The following is a 27,046-nucleotide window of genomic DNA, read 5'->3' as shown; positions in this document are numbered from 1 at the left end:
TATTAACACCATATTACTGTAGTAATACCGTGGTTATTTACATTAAAACTATGGCTTCCGCCAAAAAACATGGTTACTACAATATTACTATAGTAAAACTGTGACAAAATAACTGCAAGGAAATCAGCCTTTATTTTCATTTTTCTTTATTGTTATTAGTATTAAAGGAAATATTAAATGTGGAGACAGGAAACAGGATGAAAAAAGTGGGACAAAAGGCAGAATCGAACTCGGATCATCTGCACAAAAAAGAACATCCAGACTGTTGTTAAACCCCTCACCACTGCAGCAACACTGGGAGTCTTCAATTTCTGTGTTTACACCAGACTATTGGAGTACAAATAGCCATACTGTGTGGCAAGTGCTATTTACACTTAGTGCAAATAGTCACTCCCTGCTTTTTTTGTTTAAATCGCTGCAAAGTTTACTTAAAAAAAGTAGTCACCAAACCCATAAATCACGTACTGCAGCCATATTCCTCTAAGAAAGATACTGTATATTTCTGTCTTTGCAAATTAAATAATAGGGTAAAATGTCACTGATTTCTAGCATTAGTTTATGTTTATTATTTGCCTTTTCACATAAAAATAAATATTCAGTCAATTCATTAGATTATAAAACTGATTGCAGTTTCAATTCATAAATTAAACTGCTTGTCTTAGTTCTGTGCATATATATTTTTTTTTATCATTGTTTTTTTTTAATTTTTAAATTTTTTTTTAATAATTTTTCATTAACAAAACATACTCAGTTAATTTGTACAGAGACCTAAAAATAAACTTAACACTCTGCAACTAATAGGTTTAATACCAAAGTGCTAATAAGCCACTATTTAATCCTCAATAAATATTAAATGAACAAGTCTGCCCTAGATGTTGTACTCACTTACATTATGAGGAAACATCAAATGCCATACTGTACGTGTATTAAAAGCCAATTAAAAGCAATACGATTTTACAGTATTTTTCAATAAACTGACATGTAAAGAGTACTTGCTCCTACACTTACTCCTATTTGCTTTATATACTGTCCCTACTGAGAAGCTAGCATTTCATCACATGCCAAAATCCTTTAGAAATTATGTCTATTGTACTTTGTAAACCACTCACAACAACAGTTATAAAGCACACATATTAAGACATACTGTTTGGTCAGGCTTGCTTCCCAAAAAGTAATAACATGGCCTACAGTAAATTATTACAGTATTTTCCTCCCACAATTTCAGGTTGTTTGAACTGGATTGTGCCTCCTCAATCTCAGGGGGAATCCAAACTTGTATCGCTCTTTGGATTTTCTGGGTTGGTACCTTTTGACTGAAACATTATTATCTCTGTAAAATATACAAGTACAGTGCAACAATTAAATATTTTGTGTGATGTTCAATTTGTTTGAAACAACTTCCACAATGTGTGTTAAGTACAGTAAAATTAAGAATGATACTCACTCTTGTTGGAGATACAAGTAAGAGCAAAACTGCACACACTTTGTATCTCTCTTGTCTGCACAATGGCACCGTTTCACATCTCGCCTTAGACGCACTTGAAGTGAACCCACACCATAGGGAATGACCTGACTGAAGGAGAACATCTGATATTTTATATAGTATTCAAAATCTACCATTTTTATATCAATAACCATCAACTACAGATGTAAAATCTGTAAGATATATTGCAAGATATGCAATATACTGTATATGTATATATACAGTATATTTGTGTATACTGTATAATCCATCCTTGACCTTCATTTATTAAAGCAGTCCTGAGCAATCAGGACCATAAACTGTAGACTACATATATTTGATGCTTCTTTGATGTAGAAAAAGTTTAATGCCATCTCTTGTGAGGTGTGAGATATAGTATAAAAGAGTTCACACTTAGTTAGTCATTTCATTTCCCAAGATACAGACATCTTAGTCTTTGGGTTTCAGGTTTGTTTTTCACCAAAGGCAGTCTGCCTGTCCTGAGGTCTCCATGCGTGGGCCACATTAATGAGACCACACAGTTAAATACAACCAGACACGTGCTTTCAGCATGTACAGGTTACAGGCATTACTCCCCAACACACATCAACCTCCCTTCTCTGCAATACACTGCAATGTATTTTTCATTGCATGTTTCAATTTCATGAGTAAATCTTAAGATATCTTTGTTCTGGAGAGTCACGTGGCGCCATGCAGTGGCGAACTCTGTGCACTTTGCTAGTTTTTAATTATTTTTGTGTCTTAAACCAGTGAGATTCGATACACACTGCTACATAATTGTTCTATGAAGTCAACATGTCAAATAATTCAAAATTCTCGAGCTCTGAAGATATTAAAAGACACTTGCTCAAGCTGATACCCCATACAGGGCCGCAGACCAGGGACTCAGTTTGGACGGTGCAGCGGGAGAGATTCAACGGCAACTGTCGAGCATGTCTGTACTGCTGGCGAATGTCATGGTGGACTTGGAGGATCTTGCTGTAATACGTCGATCGATCACTGCGATGGAGACGAAATTCTCTGAGTTGGTTACAAGAATCGGGGATGTCGAGAAGCGGATGGACTTATCTGGAATCTTCAGAGAGGGAATTAGTTGTTAATCCGCTAGCGACCAAAGTAGATTTGGAACGTGTTTGGGAAAAGCTGGAAGACCTTGAGAATCGTAATTGGCGAAACAACGTCTGAATTGTTGGAATTCCTGAGCATGAGGAAGGCCGAGATATGGGAAAATTCCTAGATGAGCTCTTTCCAAGTCTGCTCAACATAACAGGCCATAAGCTGGAAATCGAGCGAGTTCACAGGGTCCCGGCTCGGAGATCCGCTGAGGGAGACAGGCCTCGATCAATTCTGGCCAAATTTCTGAGATCATCCGATAAAGATCTTGTGTTACATGAGGCGAGGAGTAAAGGAAGGCTTTCTTAGAAGAACCACAACATTTTTTTGTTTCCAGACTTTGCGAATTCGACAAGAGAGAAACGTAATCGATTCAAGGAATGCAAGAAACTCTTACATCAATGGAAAGTTGCTTTTGAACTGATGTTCCCGGCCAACTTGAGAATAGATACTAAAGATGGCCGCAAAATATTTACATGCTCACAGCAAGCATTGTCCTTTATAGAGACAATGGGGTGAGTAAGCCATTTGGTGATTTTCATGTTGCTGCCTAGTGGGCCTGACTCATTGAACATTCACTTGACTGTCTGAGGAAGCTGGGCGCATTTTTGTTTCTTTCTGTGTTTGTTCCGCCTAGTGGCTGGAATTTTTTTGTGGAATAACACTCCTTCAAGAATCTTTTGCATCGACAGAATGCAAGAAAATTTTACATCAATGGAAGGTCGCTTTTGCACTGATGTTCCCGGCCAAATTGAGAATAAATCCTAAGGATGGCCACAAAATATTTACATGCCCACAACAAGCGATGTCTTTCATAAAAGCAAGGTTCTGAGGAAGTCATGGTGTGTTTCTCACATTGCAGCCAAGTGAGCTTGACTCACTGAACATTTACTTGACCATCCGAGTAAGCTAGGCGCCTTTTTTGTTTGCTTTTGTGCTGGTTCCGCCTAGCGGCTGGAGTCTGTTTTGTGGAATAACACTCCTTCAAGAAACTTTTGCATTGACGGAGGGTCGCTTTGCACTGAAGTTCCTGGCCAGGTGGAGAATAGATGCTAAGGATGGCCATAGAGAGTTTACTTGTCCCCAACATGCGATATCCTTCATAGGGTCTATGGAATGAGTGAGTCATTTTGTGGCACTTGCTCTGCAGCCTAGTGGACCTGACTCACTGAACATTCACTTGACCATCTGAGGAAACTGGGCACCTGTTTTGTTTCTTTTTGTGCTGGTTCCGCCTAGCAGCTGGAGTTTGTTTTGTGGAATAACACTCCTTCGGGACAGTTGTGGATGAATCAGCATGTTCCTTGTGTTTATGCCTCCTATTGGCTGGAGTTTGTTTTGTGGAGTATTTTTTGCTGGACATTGGAAGGATTAGGTCATCTGCTGCACATTTGTTTGACTGTCCGAGGAATGGATTTTTAAAAATATTTTTTTTTGTGCTGGTTCCGCTAGCGGCTGAAGCTTGTTTTGTGGAGGAACACACTTTCGGGACAGTTTTGTGAATGAATCTACACGTTCTTTGTGTTTATTCTTATTCAATATATATATATACAGGTGCATCTCAATAAATTAGAATGTCATGGAAAAGTTCATTTATTTCAGTAATTCAACTCAAATTGTGAAACTCGTGTATTAAATAAATTCAATGCACACAGACTGAAGTAGTTGAAGTCTTTGGTTCTTTTAATTGTGATGATTTTGGCTCACATTTAACAAAAACCCACCAATTCACTATCTCAGCAAATTAGAATATGGTGACATGCCAATCAGCTAATCAACTCAAAACAACTGCAAAGGTTTCCTGAGCCTTCAAAATGGTCTCTCAGTTTGGTTCACTAGGCTACACAATCATGGGGAAGACTGCTGATCTGACAGTTGTCCAGAAGACAATCATTGACACCCTTCACAAGGAGGGTAAACCACAAACATTCATTGCCAAAGAAGCTGGCTGTTCACAGAGTGCTGTATCCAAGCATGTTAACAAAGTTGAGTGGAAGGAAAAAGTGTGGAAGAAAATGATGCACAACCAACTGAGAGAACTGCAGCCTTATGAGGATTGTCAAGCAAAATCGATTCAAGAATTTGGGTGAACTTCACAAGGAATGGACTGAGGCTGGGGTCAAGGCATCAAGAGCCACCACATACAGACGTGTCAAGGAATTTGGCTACAGTTGTCGTATTCCTCTTGTTAAGCCACTCCTGAACCACAGACAATGTCAGAGGCGTCTTACCTGGGCTAAGGAGAAGAAGAACTGGACTGTGATCCAAAGTCCTCTTTTCAGATGAGAGCAAGTTTTGTATTTCATTTGGAAACCAAGGTCCTAGAGTCTGGAGTAAGGGTGGAGAAGCTCATAACCCAAGTTGCTTGAAGTCCAGTGTTAAGTTTCCACAGTCTGTGATGATTTGGGGTGCAGTGTCATCTGCTGGTGTTGGTCCATTGTGTTTTTTGAAAACCAAAGTCACTGCACCCGTTTACCAAGAAATTTTGGAGCACTTCATGCTTCCTTCTGCTGACCAGCTTTTTAAAGATGCTGATTTCATTTTCCAGCAGGATTTGGCACCTGCCCACACTGCCAAAAGCACCAAAAGTTGGTTAAATGACCATGGTGTTGGTGTGCTTGACTGGCCAGCAAACTCACCAGACCTGAACCCCACAGAGAATCTATGGGGTATTGTCAAGAGGAAAATGAGAAACAAGAGACCAAAAAATGCAGATGAGCTGAAGGCCACTGTCAAAGAAACCTGGGCTTCCATACCACCTCAGCAGTGCCACAAACTGATCACCTCCATGCCACGCCGAATTGAGGCAGTAATTAAAGCAAAAGGAGCCCCTACCAAGTATTGAGTACATATACAGTAAATGAACATACTTTCCAGAAGGCCAACAATTCACTAAAAAATTTTTTTTTATTGGTCTTATGATGTATTCTAATTTGTTGAGATAGTGAATTGGTGGGTTTTTGTTAAATGTGAGCCAAAATCATCACAATTAAAAGAACCAAAGACTTAAAGCCCCCTAGAGCAACATTGACGCTTCATAGGATGTGTAAAAATCTTGGTCTTACAGATATTTAGAGACTTTTAAACCCATCTGGTAGGGAGTATACATTTTTTCATCAGTCCATAAGATTTATTCTAGAATATATTTTTTTATATATATCTAAGACCCTCAATTCATCTGTTGTTGATTGCTCAACTGAAAACATCTTAGTCTCAGATCATGCCCTGGTGAGATTAGAGTTGTTGCCACATATGAAGAAAAATAAATCATGTAGTTGGTGCTTTAATGTATCCCTTTTGCAAAATCTTGATTTCCAACACATGTTAAAGGCTGAAATCAATGTTTATATGGAGACCAACTGGTCCTCAGTATCCTCTGTGGGCGTGGCTTGGGGGGCACTTAAGGCAGTTCTTAGGGGTCAGATCATACAGTATGCCTCATTCATCAAAAAATCCAAAGCACGAGAACTCGTGGAGTTGGAAGGGAATATTAAAAGTGCAGAGGCAGAGCTGAAGCGCCTAATGTTGTCTGATGGCCTCAGAGAATTGACCCGATTGAAATACAGATATAATACTATTTTGTCGCGGAAGGTGGAGTGTTGGTTATTTAGGGCAAGACAGTCATACTTTTCGGGGGACAAAGCAGGGAAGCTTTTGGCTAGATATATAAAGCAGAGTGAGTCTTTTTCTACCATTCCCTCAGTGAATTCTGCTGGTGGTGAAATTTTTACCTCGGCCATTGATATAAATTATGCTTTTAAAGAATTCTATCTTGATCTCTATAGTTCCACATCTTCATCTACTGATGAGGATATAAGAAATTTTGTGGAACAATTAGAACTCCCTAAACTGATGACTGAGCAAATAAATTCTCTTGATTCTGAGATAACCTTTGAGGAGTTTGGCGAGGTAATTAAGGCCTTGACTACCAGATGTGCAGATGGCTTTGCCACTGAGTTTTTCAGATCTTATGCTATAGAACTGGCTCCACTTTTGTTAGAAGTTTATATGGAATCATTAAAGAATGGAAAGCTTCCGTCAACCATGACACAAGCCCGGATGAGTCTGATTCCTAAAAAACACAAAAATCCAAGTGAGTGTAAGTTATCGTCCAATTTCCCTGATCCAGCTAGACATTAAAATATTGTCAAAAATTTTGGCTAACAAATTAAGTAAAGTTATGACATCTCTTATACATTTAGATCAGGTGGGGTTTATTCAGGGCCGCAGCTCTTCTGATAACATTAGGCATCTCATCAATATTATGTGGTCAGTGGCGAATGATCAGACTCCGGTTGCGGCCATCTCACTTGACGCTGAAAAGGCATTTAATATGGTAGAATGGGATTATATTTTGGAAATATACGTGTTCGGGAATACTTTTATTGGATGGATTAAGTTACTTTATAGACACCCGGTAACGGCGGTACAAACAAATGGATTCATTTCAGATTATTTTACTCTGGATATAGGCACCTGGCAGGGTTGCCCTCTTTCCCCATTATTGTTTTGTCTTGCCCTGGAACCATTAGCAGCTGCGATAAGAAGGGAAGTTGATTGTCCAGGGGTGGTGGCGGGAGGTGTGGTGCATAAGCTTTTGCTTTATGCAGATTATATTTTATTATTCGTCTCCGACCCCACTAGATCTATGCCTTGCCTCCACAGAATTATTCATTCCTTTTCTAAGTTCTCAGGATACAGAGTTAATTGGTCTAAATCTGAAGCTTTGGCTCTGACAGCGTACTGCCCAGTAATGGCTTTCCAGCCGGGTGCCTTCCAGTGGCCCAAATAGGGCATTAAGTATTTAGGCATTTTATTCCCAGCAAATATGTCTGATTTATTTCATTTTGATCCCTTAATAAAAAGGTTTTCGAGCGATGTGGGCTGGTGGGCTTCATTACATTTATCTATGATTGGGAAGGTTAATGTTATTAAAATGAATTGTATTCCCAAATTTCACTACATGCTACAATCTCTCCCTGTAGATTTCCCCTTCTCTCATTTCAAGCAATTTGATAGCATAGCGAAGACCTTCATTTGGAATGGTAAATGTCCTAGATTACATTTTAATAAGTTACATAGGCCGATTGACAAAGGTGGGCTAGGCCTACCCAAGATTTTGTTTTATTATTATGGATTCGGTCTTAGACATTTGGCTCATTGGTCGCTTCCACCTGAGAGAGACCCTCCCTGGTTTTGTACTGAACAGGAAGTTCTTGCCCCTATTTCGCCATTGCAAAGCCTTTCTATCAAATGAATCGGAGAAGTTAAGTTACACCCCATTATCTCGCATTTGCACTCGGTATGGACAAAATTGTCCAGAGTGTTTAATTCGGACATTTATTTTAATGTTGCCTCAAGCATATGGCTGAACACAAAATTATGTTTTGATAAGTCCCCTTTCTGCTGATCAGAGTGAATTGTGAGGGGGGTTGCTGCACTCGGTGACCGATATGAGAGTGGAGTGTTGAGATCCTTTGAAAATTTTGGGATTTCCAGATCTCAGTTCTATAGGTATTTACAGCTGCGTCACCTGCTCTGTATTGTTTTTGGGAGTAGCATACACCCCCTTAAAGTGGCAGATACTCTGGGAGAGGTGATTACTGCTTTTGGAAAAGGTCATGAGGCATCAGTGTATTACTCCCTGTTAATTCTAAGTCTGGGGGACAGAGCTGTAACTTCTATCAAGAGATTATGGGAGAAAGATTTAAACTTGGTACTGGAGGAGGGAGTGTGACCTAGGATTCTAAAAAATGTCAAGTCTGTATCTAGAGATGCAAGGGTTCGCCTTATGCAATTCAAGATTTTACATAGATTCTATTGGACCCCCTCTAGATTGTATAGGCTTAGTCTTAAAGACACACCCATCTGCTGGTGATGCCAATCGGAGGATGGAGAAACACCCCATGTTTTTAGGGTGTGTGTTAAGATCCAAGGGTTTTGGTTGAGGATTCAGAGTTTTGTTCAGAGTTTTTCCTCAGACTCTGTATTTTGGGAGATGGGCGGTCATCAATGTGGGGAATAAACATGTGAAGGATTGGGTCCTAACCAGTGTTATGGTCGCCAGACAGGTGATTTTGAGGGGTTGGAAGATGGCTGGAGCACCCCCACTTCAGGAGTGGTGCTTGGAGATGGGGAGGGTGGCAGCTTTAGAAGAAGGGTCATATAGAAGACTGGGGAATTTGGATTTATTTGTTGGGAAATGGGGTAGGTACTTGGTGTTCTTGGAGGGTTCTCGGAGTGGAACAGTGGAGAGAGAGAGGTAGTTATTAATGTGTGTGATTTTTATATTTTTTTTATTAGTTGTTTTGTTTTTATTTTCTTTTGTATGTGCTCATGTATGACCACAGGGGTGTTTGTTGAGGGTGAGGTTGGGGATGGGGAGGGGTGGTAGTGGGTGTTAAATGTTGATTCTGTGTATTTATGTTTTGCTTTTCTTTGTTTGAAAACAAATGTTAATCATAAAAGACATCTTTGTTCTTTCCTTTGTTGAATCTTTGGCCTATGTGTTGCTAATGTACCTGGGTGTATCGACCCAAACAATTCCTATGTGGCAAAAGTACACACACTCCTTGTCCTTCAGGTTTTCACAGGAGCAGCGCCTCTCACGATGATGGATTTGTGGAGTATTGTTCACCAATGGGCTTCTGTTCACATGGGACCCTGGGACTGACGAAGATGTTGTGTAGGCTGCATACAAAGAAAAGAGGTATATAGACAGGGTTGGGAGGGTTACTTTTGAAATGTATTCCACTACAGATTACAGAATATACACTGTAAAATGTAATTTGTAACATATTCCATTAGATTACTCAAGATCAGTAAAATATTCTAAATACTTTGGATTACTTCTTCAGCACTAGTAAATTTTTTTACTTGTTTTGACTATAAAAACTCTGCCAGTACAGTAAGACAAAATACACATTTAAAATACTTGTTTTGACTATAAAACTCTGCCAGTACAGTAAGACAAAATACACATGTTAAAAATACATTCTCTGAAAAACCTAAATATCTTATGCAGTGTTGTTTCTAAAACAAGATAAATCAAATTGATCTTGTTTTAAGGACTTGTAGATATTTTTACAGGAAAACAATAAAAAAATTATTATCAAGAATACGATTTTTGCCCTAATACCAAAGGTCTTACTAGAAAAACAGAAATTATGGTCCAACGTGAATTTTCTTGATAAAAAAATATGATCGTGCCTGGTAACGTGCATGTAAAATGGCTAGAAATAGTATTTTAGCTTAGCGTAAAGCTGACAATTTACACAAGGTATATTTCTATATGTACTTCTCTGGCTGCTCATATGAATGTAACACATCATAAGAAAGTGTTTCATCGCTAAATATTAAATGAAACAAATGACAATAAAAAGTAATCTCTTCAGTAATCAAAATACTTTTAGAAAGTAACTGTATTCTAATTACCAATGATTTAAATTGTAACTGTAGTGGAATACAGTTACTTAAAATTTGTATTTTAAATAAGTAATCCCGTTACATGTATTCCGTTACTCCCCAACCCTGTATATAGATAACTATATTCTTGTTGCTTTTTAAATGATATTATACTGTGTTTTTTGACATGCATCATGGCAATACCATGATGTCTTTGACATGTACCATGGTATTCTTGGAAGTCAAGTCAGTTCAATATTATTTGTATAGTGCTTTTCACAACACTAAGCAGCTTCAAAAAAAAAAAAAAATCTGCAGTAACAGAAAATGATGTCTTAAAGTCCTCGTGTGTTATTAAAAGAATAACTGATTGAAAATCTTATCTTAAAAATGATTGTCTTTAGGCCCCCAGTGAGCAAACCAAAGGCAACTGTGGCATGTGAAAGTGCCATGTTAATGCCATGGTAGATGAATATGGTCATTATTTTAGTACCATGGCAAACAGTATGTCAAGTAACATGGAATTGCCATCTGATACATAACCGTATAGCACAGCCACATTATTTTGAAAGTAATATATGTTGCTTTATAGATATTTATAGCTGTTTGCCTTTAAAAGGTATATCCATATTGTCAGTTTAGCCATCAAACATTGATCGTGCTGATAATAACCTGATAACATTACCATTGATGGTACTGCTTCTGATAAACTCTCTCAATACAGTTACTGTACAAATAATTCACAGATTATGGGAGACAAGCTCAACAAACACGGAATACACCTACATACGTTGAGGAACATAAAAAGCCAAATGGCCCATGTGGATTGTGTTTAAAGAAGACAGCAACTATGAATCAGTGGCCAACCACATTATATGCCTCAAGGATTCCTGCAGCGCATGTAGATGCTGGTACAAAGCAAACCACCACTACAGCTTCCGATGGTTGGGTTTTAAAACTTGAATGAAAAACAGATTACTCGCTTATACCATGGGCAACATGGTTCCTCTTCTACAGATAAACAAATCTCAAAGGAAAAGACTCAAGTTTAAACCCAGTGCAATTTCTCCACAGTAGTATCAAACATATTTTAAAAACATTAAAATTCAGATGATCGGTACATTTCAATGTCTCTGTTGAAGGCTCTGCATTTGGGAGGTGTTCAGCAAGATAGGTCTAGAGGCAGGGTCACACATCTTTATTTATATTTTTTTGGTGGTGGGGTGGGGGGGGGGATGGGGGTTGATCACAGTGATCCTTCAATATAACAATGTTGTGGAGGGTAACTATATAAATGCAATATGGAGTACACAAAGCCATGGATTAGGGCCAACTGGGCCGTTGCCCTATGGCTGCTAAACCAAAGGGACTTCGGGCTCTACACCATTTTGTTTGTTTGTTTGTTTTTTGTTTTTTTAATGAGATATCTATTATAGATCCATGTAAATGTCAGCCTTATTTGAAATGCCTTGTGAAATGCCTTGTGAAGTGCACACTCAGGGATTCTACGTCTCACAGGTAGTGCGTTTATTTGAAGGACTACAGAGAACAGCCTCTGATTCACAAAACGCTCCCAAACACAGAGATAAGGTGCAGTTTACCCTGGCTGTGTACAAAGCTGATGGTTTAAATTAATTTGTTACTGTATATAAGCGACAGAATTCGTGCAACACAATGTGTGGAGGACTTTTTATTTTTTATTTTTAAGTCCTTCATGCATTAAATGTTTAATAAAAAAGCGAAAGTAGGCCTAATTAATGCATTATATTGCTTTAGTTCATAATTCAAAATGTCTTGGTTACTGATGTAACCTCTGTTCCCTGATGGAGGGAACGAGACATGTGTCGATGTAGTGACACTAGGGGTTCGATCTTGAGAGCCCCAATCACCTTTGCTTAAAATAGAAAAGGCCATTGAGAACTGGCGAGTGGAATTTGCATGCCACTCTCCGCCCCCGGATATACGGATATAAAAGGAGATGGCGTGCACCACTCATTCAGATTTATGCCGAGGAGCCGACAGAGAGTCCCGGCCATGTCAGCGGCTGGTTCAGCTGAACCGTGTCACGAGGTATGGAAGAGTGGTCACAGGCAAGTTGCTGTGTGCCTCGCAGCGAGCGCTCAACCACGTCGTGACCTTCCAGCGAGTTAGGTAAGGCATCTCCCTAGTCCCGTTAAGGGGGAGAGGAGGCACTTACTCAAGTAGGCTACCAGCGGTGCCTTTCCTGATTTGCTGCTGAGCACTTTCTAGAATAGTGCTGGGAAGTGCTCTTCCCTCTCCAGGAAGGAGAACACTATGGAGACCACATCCTACTGGAGGGAGGTTAACATGTGGAGAATACCTCACATGGACTTACCAACAGGGAAGTTCACATATGGAATGATACCACAGGAGGACCCTATCTACAGAGAGAGGCAGAGAAAGCTCTGGCAAATTGAAACACAGGGTTCACCTAAAGGGAGACTGAACAGTGGAAACTCATCATACGGGATTACCAAGGGGGAATCACCACACATGGAGCACTGAGCCCGAACACACGGGCTCACCTGAAAAGGGGCATACCACGAGTACTGGGCCTGGTGTCATTACTCCTCCACCGAGTTCGTCACCGAACAGTGCTTAAGAAATAAAGAGCTGTCCGGGGTTCACCAGATACGGGGAGCTGTTGTGGACAAAAAGGCGCACATTATCACCTTTGAAAAAAAAAGGGGAAAGGCACAATGCAAGCGGTACACCCAACTGGCCGCCCGGTCTACCTGTTGATACTGTGTAACACTCGGGTCGAAACCAGGTCTATGCATAGGTTATAAAGCCTTGGCCCGGACTCCCAAGGGGCACGGCAAGTCCTGAGATTGGTATGCACGAGAAATGGCATCCACAATCCAATGGGCTAGCCTCTGCTGGGAGACAGCTTTCCCCTTTTGCTGTCCTCCAAAACAGACAAAGAGCTGCTCCGAGCATCTAAAGCTCTGAATGAGGTCCAGATAGATTTGCAGGGCGCAAACTGGACACAGCAACGACAAGGCCGGGTCTTCCTCCTCTGAAGGGAGCGCTTGCAGGTTCACCACCTGGTCCCGAAAAGGAGTGGTGGGAACTTTGGGCACGTTACTGGGCCTGGGTCTCAAGATCACGTGAGAGAGTGCCGGCCTGAACTCCAGGCATTCGCTGGTAACAGAGAGCGCCTCCAGGTCCCCCACCCTCTTGATGGAAGTGAGCGCCACTAGGAGGGCAGTCTTCAGAGACAAAGTGCTGAGCTCGGCCTGCTCCAGGGGCTCAAAGGGGTCTCGCTGTAGGGCAGGTAGGACCACAGAGAGATCCCAAGTGGGAATCAGGCGCTGTCTAGGAGGATTCAACTTCCTCGCACCCTTGAGGAACCTGTTGATCAAGCTGCTATGGCAGCCATGTACACTTTCAGGGTAGAGGGAGACAGCGTTCCTGAAGGAAGGGCAGCACAGACCCGACAGCGCATCTCTGTGGGTCATCCCCACGGGAAGAACACCCGTTCGCAAAGAGATGCCACTTCAAGGCATACAGCTGCCTCGTAGAGGGGGCTCTGGCCTGAATGATCATGCTTACCCGCTAGGTCTTCCACATCCCGTCCAGGAGCCAGATGTGGAGATTCCAGAGGTCCGGCCGCGGTGCTGGGCGTGCCCTGCCCCTGAGTGAGAAGGTCCTGCCTCAGGGGAATGTGCCAGGGAGGTGCTACTACCAGGAGCATCAGATCCGTGAACTGATGGCATAAATGCACCGCTATGGCGCACTCTACCTGGGGGAGCTCGACATATCCCTTAGCCGCTCCGCTTTCGAGGGTAGTTAGGATGGACGAGCCCGCAAGCGTGTATGGGCAGAAAAAGTTGCCTTCCATGACTTTGTTAACTCCTCGTGCACTTCCGGAAAGAAAGGCACCGGGGCCCAGAAACCAATCATCCAGCCATGAACGCTCAGGGCAGGGTGGAGGGTTCCACTTCAGCCCAATGTTCGCAGCCGCCCAGGCAGGCAAGCATGGCTGCCATCTCAGCGTCTGCCTCATCCTGTGATTCGTCCTCTTCCGATAGCAGAAGCCCACCCTCCGATGCTGCGACCAAAATCTCACCCTCGTTGTGAGCCACGAACGACACATTAAATCCGCCCTGAGGCGGACCGCCTGTATCGCTCGACAGCTCTTCCGGATAGAACGAGCGTGCTGGGGGATGGGAGGTCCGCGGGGGTTGAGCCAGCGAAAACGCTCCCATATCCACATCCAGATCGCCCGCGGTGCTTGCCGACCCGGCCGGCTGAGCATCAGCCCAGGACGGAGTGGGTTGGGGAGCAGCCGCAGTGGCTCTTTGCTTCATGAAGAAGGAAGTGAGCCGCGACCGCATAGTTCTGATGGGCATGTTCTCGCAATGAGAACATAACCCTTCCACAGAAGCTGCCTCAGCGTGCTGGCACCCCAAGCACTCAAGACAGATTTCATGGCTGTCCTGAGGGGAGAGATAACGGCCACATCCAGTAGCGCAAACGTGGAAGGACATCTTTAAAAAGATGCCAAGCATTTGCGTGCGCTCTTTTAGAAGGAAATATACTCTTTTGAACATACTCTTTTAGCACCCGAGGACTCAGCCGCCGAAGCGCCCAGGGGAAGCACAACACTCGACCGTGCGAGGGTGACCGCTGATATGCACCGTAAAATCCAGCAGCGTAAGCGAAAGGTGAGAGGACGAACACACACACACACACACACACACATGCATTCGGCTCCGAAGAAAAAATCTGAATGAGTGGTGCCATCTACTTTTATACCCGTATGTCCGGGGGTGGAGAGTGGCATGCAAATTCCACTTGCCAATTCTCATTGGCCTTTTCTATTTTAAGCAAAGGTGATTGGGGCTCTCAAGATCGAACCCCTAGTGTCACTACATCGAAACAATGTCAAGTGAGTGACAGACAGGGAACTACTGTACATAAGCTTTATTGGCTGTGTATGACATTGCCAGCCGGCCGGGTCGACATTGCTTTTGTATTTCACTGTAATAATTGCTCCAAAATTTTCCAAATATTTGAAAAATCCAAGCCAAGTGTGCATAAAGAAGAACGTAGTCACATAACCAGTGTCATGCATCAGTAGTAGTAATAATATCATTATTATTATTTTTTATTGGGGGCCTCCATGGTGTGTAGGCCCATGGGCCTCTCAGTTCTTAATCCATCCTTCAGAACTGTTTTGATGCTGTTGACAGCATCGGTTGACATCTACAATTAGTTTCCAAATAGAGCTGAGTTTTATCTTGATAAGTGTGAAAATGTAAAACAGCTCAAGTTAGAATGCATTACTAATTCATTGGAATGTTATCTTAAAATGCCTGGCATAATTCACACAAAACTGACTATATACCACCCTACCCTAAAACGTAACCTTCAGAGAGAGAGATCCAATCAGGAAATGTTTTCTTCATCCCTGTACAATCTTATAAAGCTAGACTGCTCCAGCTTGAAGAAGCTCTCCTAAGCATGGTTTGTTTTCCCAAGAAAAATTAAATTTTGTGACCTGTGCCCTGAAGAGAGAGAAAACTGCCAAGGTGGATCAGAAAGGACAAGCATTATATAATTATTATATAATTATTATATAATTATATAAATCCATAACCACCAAAACTGAACCAGACCTTTCTCGTCTATGAAGAAGCAACAACAGGCTTTGTGTTGTTAGCCCGTGTGTTTTAGCTAGATTTGAACATGAAAGCCATGATCATTTCTCTCCTGTGGGAGACCTGGCTGGAAACTTGAAACCAACATAGATAATTGTATTGTAGAATTTGAATTTCATTCAGTTCCAGAAATCAACTGCAATAACAATATTTTGACATGGATTGTGATAGCCTAATAACCTACAGTTTTGCACTACAAACACAAATAATCCAATGCTTACACTTGAGCTCAACAACACACTTTGTTAAGGAGAAATTGTGGACCAACTTGCAAACATCCTTCTGTTAGTTGATTCGAGAGCTGCACTCACATGCACACATGAAAAGTTCCTGAGTTATATCAGAAATTATTGTAATTTCATGGTTTTTCATAGTTCTGTCTTGTTGTTTGAACTAACATTTATAGGGAAAACTTGCACTGGCTATGAACTCTCCAACACTATTACAATTAAGCCTACCCACAGCACAAAAGCCATGTTTCATCCAGCTAGACCATTCTGAGGCAAATGGAACCGTTCGGCGGCTTCTGCCACACTATGGGGGAAGAAACATGTTCTATGGTCCATAGAAGTGGTAGTAGATGGCCTACACATGGGGGTTTACACCCTATACATGCTCAAACCAGATGGGGTTAAGCAGCATTTTATGCCACATTTAACCCTAATTCAACAGCTCAATAGTTCATTCCATCATTTTAACTGCATATTGTGACTGGTGTTGTAAAATCTCCTTTGATTTGAGTGAGATTTCCTTTGATTTATGTAGAATATTTTTTGGCAGTGAGAAACAGATGGTGGTTTTACAATTGTGTTAACAAATGTCCGATGTCTGGCAACTCAACATAAGATAATAGAATTCTTCTTGTATATCAAAAGCTGATTATCAGACAATGTGAGTTAATAACAGATAAGACAACAACTATACCTTCTATTTAAACATTAACAATGGTTAGTTCATGCCTTCAAATTACTAAAGGAAATTTGTTGATTGAACATATACTTTAGTAATTAAATATGATGCGAAAATACAAAGTACACAGAACAGACAAAAGAAAGTCTAATTTTAATAGCAATGGTTTACACTATAAAGCTAGAACTATATAAAACATGATAGTGATTTACCTTGTTGTTCCAATATCAAAACCACTGCATTTATCAAGAATACGAAGGAAAAATCCATAATGTTCCTTTCCTAAAATGTAGAAGCACAGAGATACCCACTACTTTAATTGGAAAAGTCCTTGAGGTCTATCCAAAGGTTGAGAGAAAAGTTGTGTGGAGATAAAGCAATCTGTGGAGTCTCTCAGAAACTCCTGCCACCCTCTAGACACCTCCAGCCTACCACACCCTCCTCCCCCCATCTTTTTTCTCTAGATCATCCTGCCGAGTTGTTCTTCTCAATGCCTGGACAGGCACATCATACAGTATATTATAAATTGAGAACATACCAAGTGCACCACAAGCGTATCAGTAGCAAGAGTGGATCAGATTGGACTCCATCAATAAGATGGTATTTACAGTAATGGGAATTTCCGTGCACTCTTTTTCCTCCCTGCCTGATACTAGGAATGGAGGTTTAAAGAACAAAGTCAAAACGACAGCCTGGAGAGGAAACCCATCTTTTTCAAAGTCGAAAGCCTAGACAGACCAGGTCTTTTTCTCAAACCAAAGGGAAGCCCATTGTGGTAAACCTCAATCTTAATTAAAACAATAAAAAGCCAATTGAAACATCTCAATATAAGCATATGCGTGCCAGACTCTCTTAATTGCGGAGGGTTCCTTTAACTGGTTAAATGTATTCTGCCATTAAAAGATGGAATGTTCACAGAAACAATGCCAGTTTTTGCTCTCATTTCAGATCAAACCTTGCAAAGATTCAGAGAACACGAGTTCCACGGCACATCTAAGCTGAGAGATGAACTTTAGTGTGAAAGTTGTTAAGAATGGTCCTCAATGGGGCCTGTAATTTAATCACAGTGGGGGAAAACTGATGTATTCTATTCAACACCACAGGGGTTATTTTTGCCTCTTCTTAGCTCAATTTAGCTCACTTTTTGACTTCTCATTAGTCCAGATTAAGCTTAGTTTTGCATTCAGGAGAGATAATTAAAGGCTGGCTATGACACAAAACAACATATTTGGTCACAGAGCCCCTGGCTACAGCAATTAGATCCGTGAGGTGAGGTGATGTGGAGGAGGGAAGGAAGGAGAACTTCAGAGCCCCAAACATTTTCTTCTTGCAGCTGTGGGAGAAATTTAATGAACAGTTTGTCAGACTGTCTGAAAAAATGGCCACTTGCTCACGCTCCTCAAACTGAGCTGTGAACTGTGGGACGCTGTGCCAACGTTACACAAGTTGTGCTGTAGAAACTAAATATAATGATTCTTAAAGGTGCATTCAGTAATTTGAGGCTAATTTAAAAAGTTTTCACATTAACAAATGAATTGTGTTTTTGTGAAGAGTGATCTGAATGGTGTACACTCACATGAGATGAAGACTGTACTCATAATAGTTTTCTATAAAAAATGTTTTTATTATACATGGTGCAGGTCACTCCTGCAATGTGTTTCGTCATGTTGAAATGATATGGTCTGCTGTGTTTCACTAAATGTCGGAGAAGAAAATCCTTGCGCTCATTGGCTGCCGCCTATGTAGATATGCGTGTCTATGCTTAGTGACGCGAAGAGTGAAAAGAACACAGTGGAACATACTTATTATCGTGCTTTAGAAGCGCAGACAACAGGAGATTCAGTAGCTGTATTGCTGAAGAACCGAAAAAGGTCTGAAGCAAGAAGACAGAAAGACCGGCAAAGACAAAAAAACTAGAGTAAAGGGTATCGGTACGGCATACACAAGGTAGAAAGATTTGATGATGGAGAAAAACCTGAGTAGTGATGCCAATGTTGCTTTTTTGTTGGACAGGTAAGAAATTATTAATTGTTTAGACCACTTTCTAAAATAGTATCAGTGTTCCCCTTGTACTTTTTAAAATTACGATTGTAGTCAACGTATGTTAGTAATGGGCAGTTTTCAGCAGTGTTTACAAACGCAACCGGAAAGCAACATGTATTTTATTTGTTATCACAACTATAGTAAGGGGGGGCACATCTACCTCTGCCTCTATGAAACGGCATATGTCTTCATTTGTTTAGTAGCTTGGCACACTGATTGTTGTGGATTTTTTTGTGGAAGTTTGCTTGGAAACTGTCAGGGTTTGTGCAGGGAAGAGACAAGAGAGTGAGGATCCAAACGCAGAACTTTAATATTAAACAACAGAAGAGGAAACAACGATGAAGATAGCACAAACTCAACAGCAGTATGCTGGTGAATAACACACCACATATGATGAAGATAACACAAACTCAACAGCAGCATGCTGGTAAATATCACAAGAATGGCATGACAGAAACAAAATGAGTTCTTCAAATACAGTATACATGGACTTGCTCAATTTGATGATCAAAAACAATTCTAATCTTTCCATTAGCATGACATTCTGTATCACTAGATAATTGAGGTTTATTTTACACTAAGCAGTTCTCTAATAAGGGTAATAACTGTCTTTAGAAATAACGTGAAACGTAGACATTCTACAAAGATTTATTTATTTATTTTTGATTTTCTCCCCTTTTCTCCCCAATTTGGAATGCCCAATTCCCAATGCACTTGAAGTCTTCGTGGTGGCATAGTGACTCGTCTCAATCTGGGTGGCGGAGGATGAATCTTAGTTGCCTTAGCGTCTGAGACGTCAATCTGCGCATCTCATCACGTGGCTTGTTGAGTGTGTTACCGCGGAGACCTAGCGTGTGTTCATGCTATTCTCCACGGCATCCACACACAACTCACCACGCGCCCCACCGAGAGCAAGAACCACATTATAGCGACCACAAGGAGGTTACCCCATGTGACTCGGGCCAATTTGGTTGCTTAGGAGACCTGGCTGGAGTCACTCAGCATGCCCTGGGTTTGAACTCATGACTCCATGTGTGGTAGTCAGCGTCTTTGCTCGCTGAGCTACCCAGGCCCACTCTACAAAGATTATTGATATGAGGGACAATAATAATCTGTCCTTAACTGTAGAAGTCTGTTTGCTTGAATTCTGATGTTTGTTTTTAGGCAAAGCAATTATATTATAGTAGTAATAAATAACTTTAGAAATTACCTCAAACTCCAACATTTTCCAGATGCAAATGATATTTCAGAGGTGGCAGGGGCAGCAGAGACAATCATGCTGTTCCACGTCGATAGATGGCAGTACAGCGTCAAACATCACTGTCGTATCGGTTCTTAAAGTACACGAAGAAGAGCAATGCTGACGCTAGCTAGAGAACTACTGAATGCCCCTTTAATATCCATCGTACAGTATATTTGTTGCTGGAGTAAAGTAAAGAAACAGTTTTAGCATTTTTTTGTCAGTATATGTTATCAGTTTTCATTGTGTGCTGTATATGACTCACATCTTAACATTTTATGTTTTATGTTTATATTTGGTCAAATGTGTTTTTGCCTTTCTCAGCTGTATATGTGTGCTGAAAAGTTGTTTGTTAAACTAATAAGAAAAGAGAGTACTGCCAATTGCTCAAGGTGACAACTGGAATATCAAGACATCAAGAATCTCTGAATCATTACCTTGTGTTTCCACAGAATACTGACCACCAATACACAAGAACAAAATTTATATAAACTTTTCTACAAAATTATTTATTTCTAATGAAACAAACTGTTGATGATTAGCCATTCAGGAACCAGAAAATAAGTTGAAATTAAATGGGGGTTAAAATATCTTTTTAAACTAGATCATGTATTTCCCAATTGTTTTTTGTTTTTTGTTTTTTTGTTTTTTAAGTCTATTAAGATTTATGCATTTCAATTGTTCAATCAACCATCAAAATGAATTGAGTAATTTTTAACTAAATGTACAAATTATGAACTAAGCATAATGTGAACTATTTAATTAAACTTAAATACTTAACATTTAAGTTTAACTTATAATGTAGATTATTTAAAGGTGCACAAAAGTACTTTTTTCCATTTAATCTCAATAACTGTCTTGTTATTGGACACTTTTACTCTTGGATTAAATTAATCATGGCTGACTGAGAATAGTGCATTTTTACAATGGCAGCTGTAACTAAAAACTATTGATTTTGAATGATGCTGCATCCAGGCCATTAGGTGTCAGTGTAAATCCAAGATGACACGATCAAAAAGTTATTGAGTGCACCCTTTAAAGACTACTCAGTTTAGTTTAATGGAACTGAAACTGAACTGAGTAATCTTAAAAAATAGACTGATTTTATTATTATTATTATTATTATTATTATTATTATTATTATTATTATTATTACAATGAATGTTGAAATTACCCTTACGCTGAATTTACATACAGTTGCTCTCTTTTCATGGACTTCCTCTTCATTCATGCAAAATACCTTTAAGAAGCAAGACCAAGTTGTCTGAGGCTACATTCAGACCAAGTACCTTTCCGCACCAATGCTGGTGCTCTGGTTTTACTGCTTTATTCTATATTTTATCCACAACAGGCAAATATCCAATGCAATGTTTTAGGAGCATGGCCCTTATATTCTGTGTTTAAAAGGTTTTCTTTCTTTTAGTTTTATTTACATAATAAGAAAGCTGATGGTTAAAGTTGCCCTTGATATTGTGTCTTTATACCCACAGTATTTGGCATACTCGCAGATGGATGAACTTGAAGCTCAAGGCCTCAAGTGCGCAATGCAGTGCACACAACCTTAGTCATAAATTTCCACTGTGGACCTTCAACAGACTGCAGGGTTCCAAGAAATGTGTGTGCATATTGTGTCCTCAATCTCAGATCAGACGATGAAAAAGCTTGGCTGTCTCTAAAACTACCATTGACCCTGAAAGCCAATATACAGAATTTGCACTCTACTCCCTTTATCTACCTCATCATAGACACAGGTGCAGTTTTATTTATTTTTTTTAACGCTCCCCTGGACGCTCAATGACCCTCAGCTGCACTTCCCCCTTTAAGCCCTTTATAATATATGAGGAAAAGATGTTTATTCATAGGTGGACACATTTTAAGTAGCCTATGGGTATGTTGTGTCCAGCTGAAATTAACTATTGTATTTTGTGATAGCTCTTACTGTGAGCATTGATCGTATTAATATTATGGAGTTAATAATGGAGGCTAATATTTCAGATATTTTAAAGCAATGCCTCAGAATAAGACGTAGGCTATATCTTTGTCAACGGTCATGCAATCACTCCCAAATTATAAATTTATTGTATTAGTATATACTTTAGTCAACTCTTGTAGCTGTAAGAAATAGGAGCATACATTTGCTTAACTGATAGTAGAAGTGTAATTTAAATAACGATGGTGTAATGTAATAATTTTTTCACCTAAAAAGAATAAGAAATAAATAGTTATTTTTTCATTTTCATTTATTTATTTACTTTTCAATAAAATTTTGAGACTGACGTTTCCTGACAGAAAAAAAGTGCGCTTTAACTCCACCTTGTGGTCAAATCTGGACTTTTGTTTCTTAAACTTGAAGCTCTGCACTTTTGAAAGGGTAGCCTACGTTACACGCCGTATTCAAAATAAGTAACTAAGTATGCTTTTCTTGACACGATTATAATTTCTTACTTATTAGTCTGCACATCTCTAGAAAGGGTGTAAATAATAATAATAATAATAATAATAATAATAATAATAATAATAATAAGTCACGTGTTCTTCCCTCAGAACAGTAGGGAGAGATTCCCGCTAAAAGCAGAATGTTTTTAGATGTTGACGACTTGCTTAGTTAACACGCTGTTCAATGGTAAGGCTCATCGCATATTTAATTAATAGCGTAAAATGTATACATTTGCTTTGATAGCTGTACCTCAGCTCACGCTCATGCTCATGTAGGCCTACGACATTCAGTGGCTGATTGTCGTCACACATGGCTCCGAGGATTTTTTTTTTTTTTTTTCCTATCTTACAGTATTCTTACAAAATACTATTTCACATAGAATGCTTTACAGTTGATCATATTTACAATCATATTTACAAAAGTAATTATGCACACTGTATGTCACTATCATTTGATCACCAATCAAAACCCCATTAATAGTAATATTTTCACATCGTTAGTCTACCATTAGTGAATAGCTCCTATTTTTTTCATTGTATTGTAAAAGTCTCTCTTTTGCCAGTCATTAGTTGTTTAAAGGAGTTAAAGTCCATTCTTGGTCTAATGAACAGAATAGCATACTACCATATTACTTACACTATTATTATTATTATTATTGTTATTATTATTATTATTATTATTATTATTTTACATTATGCCAATTTTCTGTCCATGGATTACCTGAATGAACTCCTTTCCTGCTAATGTCTGAGATTGTAACTGGAACCCACCCCTGAATTCAAAATGCAATGTAGCCTGGAAAAAAATGTAGCATACAACTGTTTAAAATACTTATGGTCTATTAGTATATAGTTCCCTGGAATACTTGATTCTGATTCTGATTAGCCTAATAAATGGAATAATGTACAGTCAGCTGATTATTATCTCAAAATAAACTCTGACAGGGTGATTAGGACACCCATGCAAAGAGTAGGTATGTTGTATCTCCACGATGGGCTTTACAGTATTTTGCGATTATGACTGGCTAACTTTAGTTTGGCCTATATTATTCCTTAGTATACTGTTTCACATACTGTATTTATTTATTTATTTATTTTTAAATAGTGGGCAATAAACAGTATTAACTGTACAGACTGTAGAAAGCAATATGCCAGTAATCCATTCCGAACATAGCCTAGTCAATTGTGCATTTCCTGTGTTTAGATTTTTTCAGCTGAATTTGGCTGTTGATTTTTGGATGTCAATGGTGTTTCCTGTTTTATAGTATCTGAGGTGATCATAAAAGATCACTGCAAAACTCCTGAATCATTAAAAACATATTTTTTATACTCCTTTGTGAAAACAAACAGGGTAATATTTAGAAAATATGTCAGCTTGTCATAAGCAGTATGTATGCTTTCCTCTTGCATAAGTGAAGCATAATTGTAATTCAAGACTGCATGGTAACCTTGCAGAAAGTCCTACTAATAAAGGTCCACCACATCAGGCCTCATATGAAAGTGCTGGTCTTGGACGTGTATATGCAGGGAAATTAAATGTGATTTATTACTGATTATCCCAGCAGGAAACCAAGGAGCCAGATCCATTCAAACAAAATAAAAAAAGCTTACTGTCATTTTTTATTTCTCCCATCTGAGACACTTCCTTACTGAAAGCCATACATTTGACATTTGTGTACAGAATGAATGCTGCTACAGACAAGCCTGTTGAGTGACTGTTCCAGACAGCATTAATGGAGCAGTGTGGACTTTTCAAGGTGGCTGCAGCTGAGAGGGTCTCAACAATCATTTTGATCTCAGGTGGCATGAGAGCTTGTCAGGTACTCCAAACCAGTGTTAACTGTGTTTTTACACTTAGAACAGCTAGCAGTTTTCTTAAGTCCCCTACAGCTCTGGAGTCAATATTTTTTTGAACATTTAACCAAGCTTCTCGCTTATGAAAAGCTTAATTATATTTAAAAATTAACCAGGTTCCCTGATAAAATGATTTGTAGTACCTTCTTTATGATTTATAATGATTCATTTCAAATCTAAAAGGCAAGATTCATAACTTATTTCTCATTTTCCACGGCCAAAAAATAAAAGCAAAAAAAAGTCACATTTTCTTTAATGTAGCTCCTCATTTTGTGAAGGCATTATTGCATTTGCAAAACATCTCTAGTGTTTAGGTTTATATTACACAATGATGTGCAACAATTCAAATGTATGGTGAAATGGAAATAGCATCTGCGCACATTTTTATACAAATGCTGCGAAAGAGCATATGGTTGCCTTTAATTGCAACATGAGAGGGTTTCTACATCAGAATTTTAATGTTTCTGATAAATCCATGAACCACTTATAGAGCGTATGAATTAGATAAGACAACAAAACGAATTAAAGGATAAGCAGTGGATAATTAATGTTATTTTTGTGCTGAATCATAGTAATTATGCAACCAGAAAAACACACGTTGGTCAACTATAACTTGAAATACCGAAAAAGATTTTGAGGCTATATTTAGATAATTGGGCTCAAGCAAGGCCTTTAAGAGTTATTGGGCAATTTCTTTGAGGCAAACATTGAAAGTAGTGGTTGCAAATGCAAATTTTGTTTGATGACTTGCCACTTACCTCTTAAAAGAAAACTCAAAATGTGAATAGCTGGTTTTGTACATAATATAAGAAATGACACACGGTACTAAACATTTAGCATGTATCATTTCGCAAGTGCAGTTGACATTTCAGAATTTATAAGACCATCAGCAGACAAAGCATTCGAATTATACTGAACAAGCAGAGGGTGTATATTCCTACAGTGCTCAACTGGATCAAATGCGTCAACTCTCCAAGAACTGTACTCAGTGTCTGCCATGGCTTGCTGGGTATGCTTTGGCTGAAGGCAGCCTGAGAACCCATTTAATAACAGTGAGGAACAGATTTTTCACCATATGCCAGGTAAGTCTTGCTGAGCTACCATCTACCCCTACTATTCTACTGCCTTCCTGTTTGTCTGCCTGCCTGATCACTTCCTCCCTGCCACTGTATATTACGTGTCTCTATTCTGCTTGTGAGCTCACGGTTGTGGAATCACATGTCCGTTATGTACAAGATACAATCAAAGATGAACTTCCAGGAGATTAAGAACATCTAAACATCCTCTCCTGGCTCTTGCCCTGCAACAATATGGAGCTGTTGATGCCATCAGTGGAGTGATTTAGAGTTCTGAATTAATGGAGAGGTTCTCCCGCGGTTTGCCAGACTCGTGCTCTGTCTCCTTTGGCCTTGCTCTATGGATGGAAAGTAACCTCTCTGTATGCACCTTCATGCCCTCAGCCTTTCCAAAGTCCACCTAAGCAAAGTATTTACAAATGAATCACTTTAAAGGTGGCAGCTGTGATCACAGTATAAACTAATTTGCCTTCAAAGAAGCGTGCTCTCCTATGTCTCGCCTTTCCTCATCATATGTTTATTCTTCTTTTGAGATTGAGCAATGAGATTGAAGGCATTGTGGGGTAAATCCACAGAGATGGTGAAGAATAATAATTTTCTTTTGCCATAGCATCACGTAGATGATTAGAGATTAAGAGAATGGAAACATAAACTGATTGTGAGGTTTTGTCCACTAAAAAGACAGATTCAGTCCAAACATAACTCAATGTCTAATTGATTAATAAACATAGCTAAAAGGATAATAAGATTCAATCTCTTTGTCCCAGGTACTAAAATATTGCCAGCCACACACTGTGTTAGTGCAGTAATCACATTTATAATCAAAGTATGCAGCGTTTGGCTTTCGACACATTCTGATCTATGAATTTTCATGATTTTTTAACAGCTTTTACAGTCGCTTGTGATTTCTCGATAAGGATTAAAAAAAATAATAATAATATTTTTATAGAGATTGCACTCAGAAAGTGTTTTTTATCTCATTAAATATTTTAGAGCAGAGCCCAACTAGGAAAATGTGTATTCACAATAGTAAATCACAATTTTCAAATTTTGTTGGAAGTGTTATTTACCCTGTAACATGAACAACCCATTCCTGGAGGCTGTCTTTAGATCATAATGCGTTCTTCATATGGTTCAATTATTTTTTTCACCTACGGTAAGTACCTAAACGCATATTATGGTATGTGTTTTGTCCTGTGTTTGCGGAGGTCCTTTTTTAACATCTGTAGAGGTTAATAGAGATGACTGTACAGAAATTCAGAGACTTATTAGAGAAGAGGATACAAGACATCATGCATTAAGTGATGGCAACATTCCATTAGCTTACTGACATTACATGAAATACATGATACATGACAGCACAGTTTTAGAAGCAAGATGTCATTTTAAGCCTAACAAGAAAATCAGAGCAAGTACTTCCATGATAAGAGGGCAAAATTACATAGTCAGTAAATTACTTTTGGAAAGTTTCTCAAAACCCCCCAACTTAAGGGAACGCTGAAGGGAAAAGACAGTAAACAGTACCATAAGTCTGACCGTCGTCGTCTCCTTTACATCTGGCTCCTATAATGACTCAGAAGTTTCAGGCAAGCCATATGTCTGTCCCTCTCAATATTTTTGTGGTGAATTGTTCATGTTTTGTTTTCGGAAAAATGCAATTATATTGAATACCAACAGATGGCAGTATGGCTTAAAGAATATAATGAAATGCAGCCTTGGTTTCACAAGACTGCAACACTGTTGCATGTTTCTGTGATATACTGGAAATATGTCCAGTTTGAAAATGCACCAATGTAAGCCC

At 39.4% G+C, this 27,046-nt stretch overlaps 1 protein-coding gene across 1 annotated transcript; it reads right to left on the bottom strand.

Moving 5' to 3' along the window:
- Positions 1-1,221: 1,221 nt before the first annotated feature.
- On the bottom strand, positions 1,222-16,866 carry LOC127416286 (endothelin-2-like). Its single transcript, XM_051655546.1, has 4 exons — positions 16,809-16,866; positions 9,118-9,265; positions 1,445-1,573; positions 1,222-1,330 (listed from the first exon to the last, which is right to left on the bottom strand). The coding sequence occupies exons 1-4, from the start codon at positions 16,864-16,866 to the stop codon at positions 1,222-1,224; spliced, it is 444 nt and encodes a 147-aa protein (XP_051511506.1).
- Positions 16,867-27,046: the final 10,180 nt, after the last annotated feature.

The sequence above is a fragment of the Myxocyprinus asiaticus genome, chromosome 25 (genome assembly GCF_019703515.2).
Source record: "Myxocyprinus asiaticus isolate MX2 ecotype Aquarium Trade chromosome 25, UBuf_Myxa_2, whole genome shotgun sequence".
In the NCBI taxonomy this organism is placed as follows: Eukaryota; Metazoa; Chordata; class Actinopteri; order Cypriniformes; family Catostomidae; genus Myxocyprinus; species Myxocyprinus asiaticus.
The sequence above is the reverse complement of the archived record's forward strand: the minus strand, read 5'-3'. Positions and strand labels throughout refer to the sequence as shown.

Excerpts from the sequence above, each read along its gene's own strand:
- LOC127416286 (XM_051655546.1), bottom strand. The coding sequence starts at position 16,866 with ATGGATTTTTCCTTCGTATTCTTGATAAATGCAGTGGTTTTGATATTG. Across the intron at positions 1,574-9,117 it reads GTTTGGGTCGATACACCCAG|TCAGGTCATTCCCTATGGTG; the intron begins GTACATTAGCAA and ends GTTCTCCTTCAG. Across the intron at positions 1,331-1,444 it reads TACTTGTATCTCCAACAAGA|AGATAATAATGTTTCAGTCA; the intron begins GTGAGTATCATT and ends TATATTTTACAG.